Here is an 18874-nt window from a genome sequence, read left to right on the forward strand (position 1 = left end):
AGTGAAAGTCAGAGGAGAGCCCGCAATATTTGACTGATAACTCTCAAGGCCACTAACACAGACAAATGCACACACACACACACACACACACACACACACACACACACACACACACACACACACACACACACACACCGCAGCTACAATGATGAGGAGATGATGACATCCCAGTGGGCTGCCCGTGGGAGAGTGCAGCCCCCTTCCTGACGCACACACAATCACACACACACACACACACACACACACACACACACACACACACACACACACACACACACCTCTCATCTCACCGACACCCTGCTTCTTTAAGACTGTGAGAGTGGAAGCTCTAAGTCCTGGCATTAGGGAACCCAGGCAGTCTCCTCCGCCAGGTTTAGGTGTCACTTTTTAATTGCTCAAACTGCTGTGCATTTTCACTGCCCTAAATTCCCGGTGACTAGCAGGGGAGTGTGTGAGAGAGAAAAGCTGGTGGGAGAAAGAAAGTAAAACGGGGGCACCCCTCCCACTGGCTCTGTTTTCTGTCTCTTCCATATGCATTTGAGAGTCAGGGATGTGTGTGTGTGTGTGTGTGTGTGTGTGTGTGTGTGTGTGTGTGTGTGTGTGTGTGTGTGTGTGTGTGTGTGTGTGTGTGTGTGCGCATGTGTGTGTGTGTGTGTGTGTGTGTGTGTGTGTGTGTGTGTCTGCATGCCTGCATACGTGTGTGTGTGTGTGTGTGTGTGTGTGTGCGTGCGTGTGCACGCGTGCGTGCCTATATGTGTGTGCGTGCCTGTATGTGTGTGCGTGCCCGTATGTGTGTGTTGCGTTGCGTCGCGTCGCGTAAGATGTACGGTTGAAGCCCCTCTCTGCAGGCCCCCCTCTCCTCTAGAAGCAGCCGGCTCTGAGCCCATTATAGTCTCATAACTGAGGGAGAAGAGAGACGTTTGATACAAAGCAAAGGAAATAGATTGGCCTTATTTCCTGTCTGGCTGGCACGCCGCAGACGCAGGCACTTGTGTTGCCTCGGCGACGGAGTCAGTTGTCGCTCAATTTTGTTTTTGAAATAGCACGCCTAGCATCTTGTCATTATGAGTTTCCCCTGGTAATCCACACAGCCGCCCCTGTTTGATATCTGACAATAACTGAGGGAGCCGCGGAAACTCTCACTCGATTACCGCGGAGAGAGGGGGAAAAGGGAGAGCGGAGAGAACGGAAGGGAGGAGAGGAGAGAGGGAGGGAGAGAGAGAGAGAGAGAGAGAGAGAGAGAAGAAAGGCCCATATTTGTGTGATAGCGCCCTGAGATTAGGGGTGAGTACGCAAGTAGAAAACAGAGATTATACCTGCCCCTCCCCACGGAGACACACAAAGGCCTCCAGCACGCCGGGCATTGTGGGAGAAAGGGAAAGCAGGGCGGCAGGGACGGCCCCCCCCCCCCCCCCCCCCCCCCCTCTAGAGCGCAGAGAATGAGGTCTGACGACCTCGCAAAGCACACATACTCATTTGAGGAGGCCCTGTGTATAGGCTGCAGTAATGATAGTGCTGGAGTCTCTCCCTCTCTGTCTCTCTCTCTCTCTCTCTCTCTATCCCTCTCTCTCTCTCTCTATCTCTATGTCTCTCTTTCTGTCTCTGAGGAGTCAATAAAAGGCAGATAATTGAGGCGTTTTGTGGAGTCTTCCCCTGGTTGCTGGGTTGGAATTGAGTGACAGAGAACCTGCTCACAGGCCCCAGGTGATTTAGGTGTTGTGACCTGCACTGGAGGGCTTCAGGAGGGGTGGGGGGAGAGTATTAGCCAGATAATCCACCCCTCCCCCCCCCCCCTCACACACACACATACACACCTGAACACACACAAGTACTGCAGCCCCCTCTGCAGTACACTTCTGTTTTTTTCACCTGTGTGTGTGTGTGTCTGTGTGTGCGTGCATGCGTGCGTGTGTGCGTGTGCGCACGTGTGTGTGTGTGTGTGTGTGCGTGTGTGTGTGTGCGCGTGTGTGTGTGCGTGTGTGCGTGTGTGTGTGTTTGTGTGCCAGCGTGTGCCTGTGCTGTTTCATGCTGGCCCTGCATGAAAGCAGAGGAGCCCTCACCCACCCCAAGGTGAGAGGCTGGCTTTTGAGGAATGAGAGTTTACCTTCCAGCGCTGTGAAGACCTCCGTCATGTGCTCAGCGCCAGAGCCTTCGACAGAGGCTAATATTGACATGCGCTGGATGTTTTCAACCACACTTCAAAACAAGCAAAGACACAGCTGTCGATCCCCATTGAGTCTATACTCTGCCCAGGCAGGGGAGAATACCTTTTGTGCACCTATGCACGTTAAGAGAAGTGAGAGAGAGAGAGAAAGGGGGGGGGGGGGGGGCAGGGGCTAATGCTAACAAGGGGATGTGGACCAACTCCTCACCTAACCTAATCCCTCCTCTGCTGGAGTGATAATCAAAAATAATAGCACTAGTAAAAACATTCCAGAGCAGAGGTGCCTGCCTCGAGAAGAAAGAGGGATTAATGAGGGGAAAGATTAAGGTGCCATCGGAGAGAGAGAGAGAGAGAGAGAGAGCAGAGCAGAGCAATCCTTCCCCTCCCTATCCCTAACAGCAAGAGAACTGGTAGAGCTAGTGCAGGTTAGCCGCGGTGGGTTGCTACAATAAGGCTTCTTTCATACAGGTGTGTTGACGCCGCGGGCAGGCTTGGCCGCGGTCCATTCCATTCACCCAGGCTGATCTGAACAATAACTATCATATCTGTTAGAGAAGAAGGGAGGGCAAAGCGTCAAAAGGAGATGCCTGAGAGCCCTGTCGGGGCCAAGAAAAACCCCCCGCCGCAGTTGTCAGAGCTTGTTGATGTTGCAGGAGGGAGAAAAGAAAAAAAAAAAAACGGGAGAGTGAGTCTTTTTCTCCTTTTTTTTTTTTTTTTTTTTTTTCATCCCCCCCTTTTTTACATTTTTTTTTGGGGTGTTTTTTTTTTCTTTCTCTCCCCTCTCTCCACTGGGTTTGTGTGGTTGTGGTTTAGTGCCTTAGGACAGTGTGGGGAGAGCAGGAACGGTGGAACAAAGTCCTGCTATATGAAGCAGCAGCTGCTGCTAGCAGGATCAAAGGAGCGACAACCATGGGCTTCCTGGCCCGACGCTCCTCTGGAGGTGTTTGACGGACAGTCGGCAGCTGGGGTCCGGGCGGACGCTCTCTCTGTCTACCCCGCCACACAGGGGTCAGCCCACTGAACCCCCCCCCCCCCCCCCCCCCACAGGGGTCGTAGGCCCACAGGACTGGATGTAGGGCCCAGGGGTGACGTTCCTAAACTGGACAGACAGGGGGAGGGAGGGGAGGGAGGGGAAGGAGGGGAAGGGGAGTAGGGAAGGAAAGAGGGGAGGGGGAGAGGGGATCCCCTTGTAACTGTAAGTCTTTTTGATCGACTGATTTCCCATGATTTTTATTTCGACCTCCCAATATAAGAGAGGGATATACAGGTAGCAGTGCTGTGGTCTGGTATTGTCGAGAACGATGCTCTTTACAGATAACTCTTACTGTCATAACACTGTGATGATACCATCAAAAGGGTTGTGATTGACATGATAACACAGGTGGAAATAAAGGGAGGGAGGGAGGGAGGGAGGGATTGGAAGGATGATGGGATGGCTATCAGAAGTAAACTCAATAGTAAAGCAACATTCCAACATTCCCTTACACTGCAGTTCCCTACTTATGCAATGAGAGAGAGAGACAGAGAGAGAGAGAGAGAGAGAGACAGAGAGAGAGAGAGACAGAGAGAGAGAGAGAGAGAGAGACAGCGTGCCGCAGTGCTATTGATTTATTTTAATTAGCTGCTCGTTAAATCGTGTCAGTTTGCAACACAAATCTATAATTCTTTGTCTGATTTTCCACCCCAGCCTTAATGACTCGTGCACTCCCAGGGTTGGGGAGAGAAATGACTGAGACATGCAAATCCAGCTCATATGTTCGTTCAGGGAGGAATGCTACAGTACGAGAGTGAACGACTGTGTGTGTGTGTGTGTGTGTGTGTGTGTGTGTGTGTGTGTGTGTGTGTGTGTGTGTAAACATGGGCCCTCTCAGTCCTCCTCCGCCGACTATCCCAAAAAAAACCATCCCGGCTTCGCTTCGCTTCACATCTGCACTAAATCACACACTAGGGTAAGGTAATGCTCGCTGGCTTACGTCTCTTGACTCCTGTTTTAACTTAAAGAAAAGAAGAGAAGAGAAGAGAAGAGAGAGAGAGAGAGGATAGGAAGAGCTGGAGGAAACTTCCTCTAGTCCTAACTCTTCCTCCTCCTGCTCTTCTCCCTCCTCCCTCCCTCCCTCCCTCCCTCCCTCCCTCCTCCCTCCCTCCCTCCTCTCGTGGAGTAGCTTATGAAAAGATCCTTTTCTGATCGTTTACGATAAATCCGGAGATAGGCGCAATCTGGTGGCGAGCTTAAACGGTTACAGTGTCCTGCTGTACGTCCCATGTGAGCTGATTCCATCTGTATTTACACCACAGCAGATTATCAGACCATCAAGGCTCAGGGGAGGCCGTGTCTGGCCTTGACACTGGGCCATAATTAGGACCTGTTTGCTTACATTAAACACACCCTCCCTAGGGTTAATCTACATACACTTCCGGGTCAGAGTTCATCAGATGTTTTTCAAGATCTTTTTTTTTTTCTTCTTTTTTTCTCCTCTAAACTAAGCCTCTTCTTTCTTGTTTGAGTCCAGTGACTCAATCACTCAGGGTTGGACTCTTTATCTGTCTCTGAAACTAAAGTATGGAAGCAATGAGGTTTAATGGAAACCAGAGAGACAGTGATGTTGGCAAACAATGATCGGGGATCGAGTTAAGCACGCTCCCAGTTCAGATTGCGTCGTGTCTAATCTTCCTACTAAAGCAGAGGCCCAGGAATTTGACTGACAAACGGAAACTCACGCCCCCCCCCCCCACTCTGGGATGGCCTCTCCAAACAGGCATGTTCGGGTCAGCTGTGGAGGCAATAAACTGTCAACTATTTTGGTGTGTTCATTTCAAGGACCTCTGCTCTCTTGCACGCTCCTGAGGGTAGGTTTGGAGCAATGGCCCTGGTTTTCTTGGAGAGACATGTCTAGTATGTCTCTTTCCCTCGCCCTGTCTCTCATTCATCACAAACCCGTCAAACAAGTGACCCCGCTCCTGATTGGCTGGGCTCCCTCGAAATCTCTCCTGTGATTGGCTGGCTGACTGTGTGAATGCTGTCTCTCTCTCTCTCTCTCTCTCTCTCTCTCTCTCTCTCTCTCTCTCTGTCTCTCTCTCTCTCTTGGCTGAATTCCAGGGTAGGGTGGTTTGGCATGAGGATTTCTCAGGGAAGGAATGTTGACAACAGGAGCAAGTTACCAGGTGTGGCTGCGAGTCAGTTAACCAGAAACAAGGCCTTTCTGACAGATCGAAGGCAGGGAAAAAAAAAAAAAAAAAAAAAAAAAAAAAACAGAGGACAGGAGAGGCAAACCCTAAGATATATTCAACAGGACCGGTTTTGCAGTGATTTCAAATGCAGAGTCGCTATCTCTTCATCTCTCTCGCCGATATGAGAGGCCCTTTATTTGGCTGTGAAGATACTGTATGTGGCGTTGAGGGATGAAAGAGACTACTAAGACGAAGGTCTTCTCAAGGTGAAACTCCCTCCACAGAGCACTCTCATTGTTATGGAGGAAGCCCCTTTCCTCTCTCTCTCTCTCTCTCTCTTTCTCTCAATGTCTTTGGTGTCGGCGTAGCATACAGGCTAGCTATTTGACACCTAAACCCTCCTCTCCTCAATGTCTTTGGTGTTAGCTTAGCGCACACGCTAGGTAGCCTAGCCCAAGTATTTAACACCTAAACAGGTGCTTGCGCAGACTCCCCTCTGTTTGAGGGAGCTGATATTAGCAGCCAGGGATCGAGTGTTGATCCAGCTCAGTGGAGCTTCAGGGTCAAGTGGCGTCCTGCTGTCCTGACTCCATCATTCATATCTGTCTGTTATTGTGTTATGTGTCTTGTCCTGAAAAACACACAGTAAATCCTGGTCTGTGTGACTGATTGTGAAAGTGATCCAGCATTTGGCGTGTTTCACAGGAGGACTGTGTGTGTTTCTTTACACACGTTGTGTTTCCTGGCAGATGGAAATGTGTCTGTGGAATGAGCGTATCTGCAACCAGGGGCCCATTTTCATGACACTGTGAAGAATGCGCACAGACACACACACACACACACACACACACACACACACACACACACACACACACACACACACACACACACACACACACACACACACACACATTCACAAACGTACATGTTCACTATGCAACATTAAATACACAAACACATTTACCGCTGCATTTCGTTGAGACTTTTAAGACTGGTTTACAACCTTTTTGTTTTCTCTTTTTTTTTTCTTTTCTATTATGCCTTTAAAAGAGTCAGTGAGGCCGGGTGCCCTGCACATTAAACAGCAGCCTGCCAGGCCCTTTCTCTCTCTCCCGGGGTAATGTACACATTCTGAGCTGTATCCAGAGAAATGTCCTCCCAGCGACCCCCTAACCTTGCCTTTAATTATTTGTTTGAAGACAGCATGGAGTTCCCATGCTGAAAGGCACAGTGTGTGTGTGTGTGTGTGTGTGTGTGTGTGTGTGTGTGTGTGTGTGTGTGTGTGTGTGTGTAGGCCACGCAGGCCATAATAAGGGAGACCACCAGATGTAAATAATAAAACATGGTCGGAGGTACCCAGCCTGTCCCCAGTGAGTCTCCCTGGTTAGCCCGTAGGACATGGCAGGGTGGTGGTTGTGGTTGTGGTTGTGGTTGTGTCCATGGTGTAGATGTGTGGATGAATATATGCAATGCATGGGTTTTGGGGCTTATGTGGCCCCCTGCCCTCTCCCTCCACACACACACACACCCACACATACACACACACTGAGGGTCCCAGGCCCCGTCGCTTCCATCCATCCGTCCGCCCCTGCCTGTCTGTCTGGCTGTCTGGCTGGCTGGCTGTCTGTCTGGCTGGCTGTCTGTCTGTCTGGCTGTCTGCCTGTCTGGCTGTCTGGCTGCCTGTCTGTCTGCCTGTCTGGCTGTCTGGCTGTCTGCCTGTCTGGCTGTCTGGCTGGCTGTCTGTCTGGCTGTCTGGCTGGCTGTCTGTCTGGCTGTCTGGCCCCTGATCTCTGAAGGATTCCTGGTCGTGTTGTTCTAAGCACACACCATTAGCAGCTCATGGGAGGAGGGAAAACAGTGTTATCAGGCCAGGCTCTGATAATCTCAATTGGCTTTACTCAAACTGATAAAAGGCGCTTTGGGGGGCAGGAGTGGGGCCTTGGTCAGTCAGACCCCCTCCAACCACGCAGGCGTTACTGTGGCAACTTGTACAGAGAATGAAAACAGAGCCTGTCTTGGGGGACAGCGTTGACATGTAGGGGGTCAATCTCGTCATCGACTCGTAGGGAAATATTTCCTTAATAGAATATCCCATGTATGTTTGTGTATGCTGTAAAGAGGTGTTTTTCCTCCTCAAATAACCATTTCAATAACAGCAACTCACCCTGATGTGAAAATATTTCTGTGTATACATATGTCATAAATGTCATGAAAGTAGTAGCCATCGTGGGAGTACTGGTTGGGTAAAGATCAAAACACATTCAGAATAGATCGGCAATTCAAACACACCGTTTCCCTACGCTCCTGGGTATTCTCAGAGCAGACTCTCCCAGTGGCCAATTGGGTATGGGAATATTTAGCACCTGGAAAGTACATTACAGATCGTACGTGTTTATGGTTATGTCGCAGAATGGGTAAGAATGCACGTGGTTATAATTTTGGACCCCAGAGTACCGTCTAGAAAAGAAAAAAGAAGCAGGACATTACACTCACCAAACACTTTATTAAGAACACTTTACTAATACTGGGTAGGGCCTCCCTTTGCTCTCAAAACAGCCTCAATTCTTCGTGGCATTGATTCCACAAGATGTTGGAAATATTCCTTTGAGATTCTGGTCCATGTTGACATGATTGCATCATGCAATTCCTGCAGATTTTTCAGGTGCACTTTCAAGCTGTGAATCTCCCGTTCTACCACATCCCAAAGGTGTTCTACTGGATTCAGATCCGGTGACTGGGGAGGCCACTGAAGAACACTGAACTCATTGTCATGTTCATGAAACGACTTTTGCTTTTTGCCATGGTGCATTATCATGCTGGAAGTAGCCATTAGATGATGGGTCAATTGTGGCCATGAAGGGATGCGCATAGTCAGCAACAATACTCAAATAGGCTGTGGCATTCAAGCAATGATTGATTGGTATTAACCGGCCCAAAGTGTGCCAAGAAAACATTCCCCACACCATTACACCACCTCCACCATGAGAAGGTGTACAGGTGTTCTTAATAAAGTGCTCTGTGAGTGCATATTTTGGCAGGCCTTGCACTTTACCCAGGAAGAGCAAGCCCGATAGCAGGAATGTTTGTGTTGACTTGCTCAGCTGGTTCTGATGCTTCAAGCGTCTCTCTCTCTCTCTCTCTCTCTCTCTCTCTCTCTCTCTCTCTCTCTCAGTCTCTCCCTCCAAAGCACCGCGGGCAAAGTGGTGTTTCTGACAACAAAGGTGTATGATATATAGCCAGAGATGCACTGGAAAAAAGCCTCAACCACAAACTATGGTTTTTTTACAATATGTAATTGACATACACACAAACACACCAAAATATCTTCCTCCACGAGATCACAAATTCCACATGTTCACGAACCGCTTCTTCCCCCTCTCTCACGATATGAATGTGTTCCATATCATCCTTCTCTCCTGGGGGGGGGGGGGGGGGGGGGGGGGGGGGGGGGGGGGGGGGGGGGGGGGACCCCTGCGTTCGTACCTGTGCACTCTCTGTGCACCCTCGCAAATGAGCCCGGTGGCTTCTCCTCATTGCCCAACTGTGCGTTTTGTACATTTAACCATGTCACTTTGAGCGGCCAGATTATAGGCGTTTAAGTTAATAGGAGAAGGTAAGGGTAGGTATCAGGGGTTCACGGGGGATTAGGGTCCTAAATTGGTTCCAGTCCTCCCTTTCCATCTAATGACCAGTTCTACAGCCGTGCCCTCTGTACGCAAGAAGAAGAAGACGGCGCTTTTTCCTTTTTTTTTCTCTCCTTCTTCTTCTTCTAAAGGAACGAACACGGGCTCCACGCTGGATAGCCCCACCATGATTTGAAACCTCTCGCTAATGTCAACCACATGTTGGTACCTGTAGCGCTAAGTCCTCGCTGCCTTTTTAGTACGTGAGAGAGAGAGAGAGAGAGAGACAGAGAGAGAGAGAGAGAGAGACAGAGAGAGAGAGAGAGAGGAGAGGAGGAGAGAGGAGAAAGAGAGAGAGGCCAGCTTCTTCTCTAGCCGTAGTGGCCAGCTTGTCTTTGACACGGCCCTGGGCGTCCCATTCGGACTTAAAAAGGTTGCCCCTGGCTGGCAGTCACCTCCAGCTGACCCCTCTGGCTTTACAGTGGAAAGCCGCAGGAGTGAGGAGGGCTGGGGAGTCTTTGTGGAACTGCACTTATTCGCTGCTGTGGTGGTGATAAAACTTCAGACAGCCTAATTGATGGGCTTGCTGACATAACAATACCTTGTGAAAGCGCGGAGTGGCCATGCCTGGTCCTCATTTACAGACAGCTGGAAAGGGGAGCAGAACCCCCTACAATGAAGCCAGAGTGGGGGTCCCAGAGAGAGAGAGAGAGAGAGGGAGAGAGAGAGGGAGGGGTGGAATAATGAAAGGAACCGTTTGTATTTTGCCCCGTGCGAACTTGTAACTTATTTAGAATTTCTAATAAGTGATAACACGCTAGAAATAACATGTTAATGTGCGTTTGGGGGAGAAAGAAAATGTGTGTGTGTGTGTGTGTGTGTGTGTGTGTGTGTGTGTGTGTGTGTGTGTGTGTGACATACTTTGAGGTCTAGTTCCTCACCACAGCTACACTTAATGCCTAAGGAATGTCTCCCTGGTCTCCATAGCTACCGAACGTAATCAAAAGCTTTATTAAACAAGGGGAATAGATCATAAGGGACGTTATAAGAATACCTCGTCGGGTTCCCAAGTCTGAACACAATCGCCCTTTTGTTGTTGTCCCTGGGTTTTGATGGCCTCTCTCAAGAAGTCAGTGGCTAATGTTGCCATTAAATCAAGGCCAAACTGTTTTGTTTTTGTTGTGGTCTGTGATGAATCCATCGATGTGGTGAATAGCTGGGTGATTTACCGTGTGTTTCTCTCTCCTCTTCTCTCCTCTCTCACAGGTTCATTAACGCCAGGAGAAGAATAGTACAGCCCATGATTGACCAGTCAAATCGAGCAGGTAAAGAAACAGCGGCTACATTAGTAGCAGTAGCCCTATCTCTCCCACAACACCAACATCCCTGCCATTACCCTCCACTGGCATACATGTACACAATCATGCCACCCCCCCCCACCCACCCCCCAGCTTGGATGTTTAAGGGGCAACCCACCTCCTCCCCCTCCCCTGTCCCCTCCCCCGCCCCCCCAGCTATCACCCCCATTCCTATTTTGTCAATGGGAAGTGTTCGGCGATGGTGTGAGCCATTAGTTGATTGAGTCTAATTGGAGATTTCCCAATCTAAACCAAGAGAGAGAGGTGTATTAACGCACTCTCTGTGAATCGCTAATTGGACACAAGAGAAGCTCATGGAATGCTAGCAGCATTTTAGATTTAGCTTGTTTTTTTTTGGCTTTTTTTTTGGCTTTTTTTCTCCACTGCTTTTTGCTTATCCATCACTTATTTTTATCTGGGGGAGGTAGACAGGGGGAGGAGGGGTGGGGGGGGGGGGGTGGGGGGGCAATTTGAAGCTTCTTTGTCTTTGGATTTTTTTCCTTCTCATTCAATTCACTCAATCTTCAGTCCTCTCTGAATGTCGGTGTTCACTCTGTTCAGTTGGTGTTCATATCTGAAAATATCATGTGTGATTTCATTGAACACCGTCATTGTAATTTAGTAATTGTTGATGAATTCATTCATTTCAGTCATGAAAAACGACCTAACGGATGTGAATGGGTTTAATATGATCCATTGATTTCTGAGATCCGACTTTAAGCCTCAGTAGGAAAGAGATTTCCATTCCTTTGAAACGGATTAAGGAAGGCTTCATATTGTAAATTGATGACACATTGATTTTCCATATCTACCTGGGTCAGACGACAAAAAGCATTGACAGATTGACTCGTAAACATGCCACTCTGAAATCCAGCAAAGAATCCGATAGGAATTTATGTAACCACCCCTGGCTGCATTGACCGCGGCATTACTTGAAAAAAACAAAGTAATTTGTCTTTTAGGAGGGGAAAGCTTTTTGTTGATTAGCTAGCTCAGTCTCGAGAAAGTCCCATAAATTGGGGTGGAGATTGTGCAAATGAAGTTAAGCAATTATTGAAATGAGATGCACCCCCGAATCGTAGTAGACAAGTCTCGTGACTTCTGCAAATTGCCCTAGTATGGTGGTTTGTTGGGAATATCTGAGAGCATGCTTTCAAAGTATGGCAATCAGCAATCTTCCCCTTAGACAGCATGACTAACAGCTTCCCTTAATCTTTGGGGTTTAGAGATTACTCCGGATTATACCGTTTAGTCCTGGGATACCATATTTGCTACAGACTACAGAATGCATTATCTCTACAGAGCTACTGTACTACATGTTGAAATAGAACTAAGTGATTTCTAGATATCCACCGTATGGATATTAGATATTGTGTGCAGATAATGATAATGTCCCTGATAATTATCAGTGGTTTCACAGTTTTAAGTAATCTGGAGATTCTGAGTAATTGCAATTTGCAGGGGGATAAGTAATGACATTTGAGTCAATAACGTCTAGGCAGTGTAGTGTCCCTGTCCATGAGATGATCTCACTGCTGCTTGGGGAATGGCTGGTGATTGTCTTGGCAGACAATCTCCAGATCTGGTCAAACTGCATGCTTTCTTCTCTGCACTGTAAAACAATGCACTGTCTCTTCTGTTCTCTCATGCTAACACATGTGTGTCTGTGTGTGTGTGAGTGTGTGAGTGTGTGTGTGTGTGTGTGTGTGTGTGTGTGTGTGTGCGTGCGTGCGTGTGTTACATCGACCTACTGTATGTTTGCATGTCATGCATCAGTCATCAGGGTCCATGAACATAGCACAATGTCTTGCAGTATGTTTGGGCTGGAGCTGGGACAATTGCTGATTGTCTGGTGTGTCTTCTCTTCTTTCCCCCCCTTCGTGTCCACGTTTTGACTACAATCAGGTTTTCTTCTTGATCCTTCAGTAAGCCAAGGAGCAGCATACAGTCCGGAGGGGCAGCCAATGGGCAGCTTCGTACTGGACGGTCAGCAACACATGGGGATCCGGCCAGCTGGTAAGTAAGCCCCCCCCCCCCCCCCCCACTGTATAGCAGTCACCAGTGTTACTGTAACCCCCCCTCTGACTGTATAATCACCGTGCACCGACCTCCCCGACACCCTTAGCCCTGTAGATACTGTAGTCACCCTGTAGATACTGTAGTCACCCCAGTACTGAGTACATGACAGCATCAACCTCATATTACCACTTCACTACTGACAATATCATTAAACCTACCTCCCCCAGTAGAGTCCCCAACCCCCCCCCCCCACCACCACCACCACCACCACCACCCTACGTATAGTCCCCTCACCCTCCCTCTCACCAGTGTCACTCTCCTGCCTGCTGCCTGCCTTGCTTGTCTGTCCTCTCACCCATCTCACTTGGAAACAACATGACACACCAATCTGTGGTAACGGATGGAGAGATGTGTGAAGACTTAGTTGCCACAGTGTCTTACCGGTGTACACCACTCTTCGTAACCGCAACCCCTCTCATCTTCCTCCTCCCTCCCCATCGTTTTCCCTTTAAACCAACCCTACCTTAACCTTCTTTCTACTGTATGAGGGGTGGTCCACTCTGACCTGTATCTGTGATTCGACCTCTGACCTCTGGCTGACCCTCTTTCTGGCGTTTATCTCCTCTTCCAGGGCCTATGAGTGGAATGGGGATGAATATGGGCATGGATGGGCAATGGCACTACATGTAACCTCCATCTTGTAAAGCAAAACGCAAAGAAAAAGGGGGAAGTAAGTACAACTGGGCTCTTTTTCACTTTCTCTTGGCTTTTTCCTATCTAAGGGCTTGTGGTTTTTACCCATAAACCCCCATTACTCTCCCACAACCCCCCCCCCTCTCCCCTTCCCAACCCGACCGTGTTTTACAACCACCCCCCCACCCCCCTCCCTCCCCAACCCCCAACCCCCCAACTCCCCACAACTACCCACCAGTGTGGCTGGTCTAGCTGGTTCTTTCAGGGGCGAAGGGGGGGGGGGGGAGGGCAGCTAGCGAAGGATGAATGGAGCGACTGGGAATAGTGGGAGCCGTCACGTCGTGAGTGTTCTCCTCCTTTACGGACCCGTGAGAGAGAGACGGGGGGAACTTGTGGCGCCAGACTACAACAACAGCAGCGGCAACAGCAACAGCAACAAACAACACAAAACAAGGCCAGCCTTCCCAACGACCGAGCACAACCGGCGTGGACAAATGTATCTATCACAACCAGCGCCATCACTCTCGCCATCTCAGACAGCCAATGCAAATGTTGGACATTTAGGGAAAAAATAACATCTCTGGGGCCAGGGGCTGACGGGGAGAAATTAAGCAGGCTCCGGTGAAGCGATAAAGAAGGAGATGTGAAACTGTCCTCCGAGTGACATAAATCTGTCTGGGGAACGATTGATGCCCAAATTATCTTATATGCAAAGACGGCGACGCCGCAGTACATTAGGCTCCCCGGGCAAGATATACGGGCCGTGGGTGACACGGCCGATCCCTCACCAGGGGGTTTGGTTGTGAGGGGAGGGGGACCTGTGTGTTTTGATTATTTTTTACTGGAGGGGGGAATGGTTAAAGAGAGAGGGGGGTGGGAGGGGGGGGGGCTACCCTGACATGAGACACACTAGAGACAGCAGCAGAGAGACACTAAGATACATTTAAAGACGTTAAGGAATGGCTGTGTACAAAAGAGGGGATCTCTTTCTCCCTCTCTCTCTCTCTCTCTCTCTCTATCTCACACACACACAGACACACACACACACACACACACACACACAGACACTTCGTGTGCAGCTAAATGGCGTCTGTCTGATTAAGCCGGCCATTCTGCCTCCCGCTAGCACCCACATGGCTGACATTTGATAAATCAAGACATATCGCATCCCAAAGGCGGCGGGGCAGAAGAGATTTTATTTAACACCTAAACTCCTTTACCCAATGAGGCACGGTATAATAACACTTACCTTGATTAAAAGAACCCTTTATATGTAAATGGAGCCAGGATTTTCCAAAGGGTCACCACAGCGAATCTTCCAACCGAGCCTATTTCACCTCTTTTTCACTCTCTCTCTCTCTCCCTCTCTCTCTCTCTCTCTCATCCCTCCTGTCTTTGTTAATGGAGTAAAAAAAAGCAGGAAAAAAAAGCAGAAAGCAATGTTCCCTAAAACAGCCACATAGAGACAACATTTGCTCAGCTTGGCTAATTCTTAATACAGGGCTATATAATTTTGAGACAATTTAATTACATAACATATTTTATGCTTCATGACCAATTACATGAATAGCTTAATACAGAAGAATATTATCCTCTCTTGATTTGATTACGCAGCCACACAATATGGTATATTTGGTACTTAATTATCGCCAGCCATTGAGCACGACCACTCTGCCATAACAGACCACACCAGACAGGCAGACAGGCAGGGGCAGACAGGGAGAGTGGGAGTGGGAGAGAGAGAGGGGCAGAGAGAGGGAGAAAGGCAGAGAGAGAGAGAGAGGGGCAGAGAGAGGGAGAAAGGCAGAGAGAGAGAGAGAGAGGGGAGAGTGGGACGGGTTTAGCCTGTTATACAGGGGGGTGGAGGCAGGCAGACAGGCAGAGAGAGAGGGGCAGAGAGGGAGAGAGAGAGAGTGAGAGAGAGAGAGGGGCAGAGAGGAGAGAGAGAGTGGGAGAGAGAGAGAGAGAGAGAGGGAGGGAGGGAGAGTGGGCTCTCTGGGCTGGGTTGAGTCTAGGTTATTGTCTTCAGATGGTTTTACCACTCCTGTTAATAAAGGGGGGGCCCAGCAGATCTACTTAACAGAATGACTGCAGCTTACAAGACGCGAGATTACCAGCTTACAGTGCCAGAAACATCTGCTGGGCCTTTTAACAGGAGCGGCCTTCAGGTTATATGGAGGTGAGGGCACCCCGGCCCTCGTACCCCAACGGCCAGATTGATTTACTTATTTTATGACCCCGATAGTGAGCTTTTAAGAGACCTGCACCGACAAACATGTGCATTTCAAATGAACTGACGTGAATGTGGGGGGGTATTAGAAAATGGCACGACTTTCAGCCAATGAGATTGGTCATTAATCTGCCTTTGGTGTCCCTTTTTCCACTCCTCCTCCTCCTCTTCTTCCTCCTCCGCCCCTCACCAGGCCCTCCTGTGTCATTTCTTAATTGCGGTGTACTAAGGTGGAGGAATGCGGAGAGTGAGTATGCCTGGTGACCTCCCCACGACCTCTCCCCCTCCCCCCTCCCTCCCTCTCCTTGCTGGGGTTAATCCCCCAGGGGTTCACATTACAAAGCAGGCCGGCCCAGACCCCAGCCCAGGCCCAGACCCAGACCCAGGCCCCTGGCTCCACCAGGCCTGCTCCTACCTCTCCCCAGGGTCCTTGCCTCTGGAGCAGGCGCGTTCCCATACTCCAGTCCCAGGCCCCAGGGCCCCCAGGGCTCCCTCCCTACTCTACCTCCTCCACAGTGTGTTTACAACAAACACTCCCCTGAAAAGCCAAACAGGGCCACCACTGAGCCAGCTCTGTCTCCATGACCTAGTCACAGTATGATGGATGCCAGCATGCTGGGGTCTCCCACACATCAATGGAGGGGTTCTTACGACCCATCTGAGGGGCATCAGCATATTCCTCCTCTCTATAAATATCTCTCTTTCTCTCTCTCTCTCTCTCTCTCTGTCTGTCTTTCTCTTTCTCCATCTCCCCTCTTTTATCTCCCTCTCTCCCTCTTGCTTCCGTCTCTTGCTGTCTCTGTGCTTTAGCTGATGTTGTCATTATACTCCAAAACCCACACTCCCTCACTTCCAAGAGCAGCACTTTGTTTTGTTTAAAAGTGCTCTTATTGGGGGGGGGAAATAGGCAAGCCTTGCCTTGAACACTATTCTTAGACTGGCGTGTTGTGATAGTTAACTGAGCCCTAAATTATTTAATAACTTCTTTAAGGGGATTTTAAATCAAATATGTTCACAGTAGTGCGTCCCCATGAGAAAACGCGCTATTCAGTTTGTCACTAAATTCAGCAGGGGAATTGACTGTTCCGCCTGTAAAAGTATTAGTGCTGCTAACGTCAATACGCCTGGCTGCCTTTCCCTCTCATCCTCCTAGACGATTGTGTCTGTGGAGGCCTGAAGATCACTTTCCAACCTCAGAACTGACCACCGTTCCACTGGACATTGTAAAACGACCCCCCATCCCCTAAAATAACACAATACAATACACAATACCAAACTCCTGAGGTCTTTAGTGCTGTGCACTGATCCTCAGGATTAGTTTACATTCGCGAAGGGTGTGTTTGTGTATGAAACTGGAATTCCTTGTTCTCCATCTGTCATTGTGCTTGTGTGTAATTCTGTAACTAAGGGATATCAAGTGCATACAGAATATCTGACTGACCTTCTCTATCACTCTCTCTCTCTCTCTCTCTCTCTCTCTCTCTCTCTCTCTCTCTCTCTCTCTCTCTCTCTCTCTCTCTATCACTCTCTCTCTCTCTATCACTCTCTCTCTCTCTCTCTCTCTCTCTCTCTCTCTCTCTCAGGTCTGCCAGGCATGCCAGGGGAGTACGTACCTCAGAGTGGTCCTATGGGCATGAGCATGGCCCCGCCCAGTTACAACCCTCCACAGATGAACCATCACCCCTCCCAGCTCCGACATGGACCCCCCCTCCACCCCTACCTGCCCGGACACCCCCACGGACACCCCCACCATCCCCTCCACCCCCACCATCCTCACCACCACCCAGCCATGCTGATGCACGGAGGACCCCCCTCTCACCCTGGAATGACCATGTCTGCACAGAGCCCCCCCCTTGCTGACCCCCATTGACCCAAGCGCTGGAGGTCAAGGCCTGGACATCCATGCCCAATAGTATAAGGGAACTTTACTACGACGACAACAACAGCAGCTACATCAACAACAACAACAACATCAATAACCCACATCAAAGCTATTTTGAGACTATTTTTCAGAATAAAAGCGAAACCTTTTGACCAGAATTAGACACTTAAAAATGGAATTCCAGATGAGCTGTGATGATTTTTTTTTTTCTTTTTTTACTTGTCAATTTTGTTACTTTCATCCAACGGAGGACCAAGCTGACAAGAACACTTTGTAAAGTCTTGGGCTTTTGTTAAAGATCAACAGAAGATGTTTTGACATACACGTGCGCAAAAACGGACACACGCACACACTCAAACACTCAAACACACACACACACACACACACACATATACACATATACACACATTCAGTACACGTGCAAACTATTTTGAAATGAAATCACTCTGGAAGATTTAAAAAAGAAAAGACAAAAAGACTCCAAGAGTTATAACTACTGTAGTAATAAAAAGTATAGAAAACTAAGTTAAAACTTGTGCATTTTCGTTGATCACTCGATTTATGTTTCCTGAGCTAGTTCTAGAATAAAAGGTTAACCCTTTCTCTCACACTGTGTGTGCTCCTTCCTGAGGGAGAAACTGTCTCAGCGGCGCAGCACTAAAAAGAAAAAAAGATGAAACATCTCAAAAACGGACGCCCATACGCTCCACGCGACAGAGGGTCGACCAGGCCCTGTCCCCCATAAGAACAGGGCATGATGGGAAAGGCTGCTAAGTGACATCTGATCTCTCCAGAGGATTCAGTTTGAACATTTTTCAGGCCCCTCTTTTTTTGGTTCATGAATGAATGTTGCCCCGTAGGTAATAAAAAAAAAAAAAGTTCTTAGTTTGAATTGCCCAAGCACTGGATTGTGTTGGTTTTATACATTTTTATTTTATTATTATTTTATTTTTTTTGTATCCTGGACTCTCATTGAAAGAGCATATTGAAGGAAGCTTAATAGTGGAAAAGCAACATCCTACATCGCTTCTTTGCCTCTGGATCAACATACTTGCCATAAGGACAATACTGACACAATGGTGGATTCTGTGGCACTGAGAGAAGCAGTTGATGGTTGATGCACCAAAAAACCTAAAACGAAAAAAAAGAAGAAAAAAAGAACTTAAATTATGAACTCAAAGCTTTTGGGAAAAAGCTAAGAGAATATTGTAACAAACTTCGTACAGAGTTCAGTCTATTAATTGTTTCATGTTAGATATTCTATGTGTTTACCTCAATTGAAAAAGAATGTTTTTGCTAGTTTCAGATCTGCTGTGGCATTGATATTGTATGTCCATGAATTCCTTCCTTTTTCAGCACGTGTTCCTCACTAGATGATAAAATGCCGTCTCCCTTAAGCTTTGTCAAAATACATTAAATACTTGTATGAGGACTGTGACGTAATGTTTAAAAGGTGTTCAGTCACAAATGCTGTAATAAATATTTCATTTTTGATTTTTGTTAGATTTTTGTGTGATTAACTGTGTGTTACAAACAGAGCCTTTAAGGGGAATCAATATTAACAATTTAGTGACATATTATTATTATTATTATTATTATTATTATTATTATTATTATTATTATTATGTCCTTTCAAATTAGAGGTCACTCATTTACATTGATTATTTATAATAACATAGCTACCAATAAGTAAAAAATATCTGCATTATTTCCCCACTCCGTGGTCACATAACCTGT

At 48.1% G+C, this 18874-nt stretch overlaps 2 protein-coding genes across 4 annotated transcripts in view; both read left to right on the forward strand.

Moving 5' to 3' along the window:
• The window catches only part of meis2a (Meis homeobox 2a), a gene marked incomplete at its 3' end in the record, with an annotated part of 20541 nt that extends 17356 nt beyond the window's left edge, over positions 1-3185 (forward strand). The window contains exon 9 of the mRNA XM_083684108.1: positions 2978-3185. Within this exon, the coding sequence (XP_083540234.1) occupies positions 2978-3185 (208 nt within the window). The remainder of the gene's footprint in view (positions 1-2977) is intronic.
• A 7032-nt stretch (positions 3186-10217) lies between these two features.
• LOC310814067 (homeobox protein Meis2-like) lies at positions 10218-18605 on the forward strand. Of its 3 annotated transcripts, XR_014554567.1 has the most exons (4): positions 10218-10280; positions 12240-12329; positions 12964-13062; positions 16839-18605. XR_014554567.1 is itself a non-coding variant. In XM_083683321.1 (3 exons), the coding sequence occupies exons 1-3, from the start codon at positions 10256-10258 to the stop codon at positions 17123-17125; spliced, it is 402 nt and encodes a 133-aa protein (XP_083539447.1). In that variant the 5' UTR covers positions 10224-10255; the 3' UTR covers positions 17126-18605. The 3 variants fall into 3 exon arrangements, 2 of the variants coding, with proteins under 2 accessions (XP_083539447.1, XP_083539446.1); XM_083683321.1 differs by lacking the exon at positions 12964-13062 and having other exon boundaries at positions 10224-10280; XM_083683320.1 differs by lacking the exon at positions 12964-13062 and having other exon boundaries at positions 10227-10280; positions 12219-12329.
• The last annotated feature ends 269 nt before the right edge of the window (positions 18606-18874 follow it).

This window comes from Argentina silus, assembly GCF_951799395.1.
Source record: "Argentina silus genome assembly, chromosome: 13".
In the NCBI taxonomy this organism is placed as follows: domain Eukaryota; kingdom Metazoa; phylum Chordata; class Actinopteri; order Argentiniformes; family Argentinidae; genus Argentina; species Argentina silus.

Bases quoted from the DNA above. Each gene is read 5' to 3' on its own strand.
- LOC310814067 (XM_083683320.1), top strand. From the start codon at position 10,256: ATGATTGACCAGTCAAATCGAGCAG. The intron at 10,281-12,218 runs GTAAAGAAACAG...GACTACAATCAG, and splicing joins TGACCAGTCAAATCGAGCAG to GTTTTCTTCTTGATCCTTCA. The intron at 12,330-16,838 runs GTAAGTAAGCCC...TCTCTCTCTCAG, and splicing joins CATGGGGATCCGGCCAGCTG to GTCTGCCAGGCATGCCAGGG.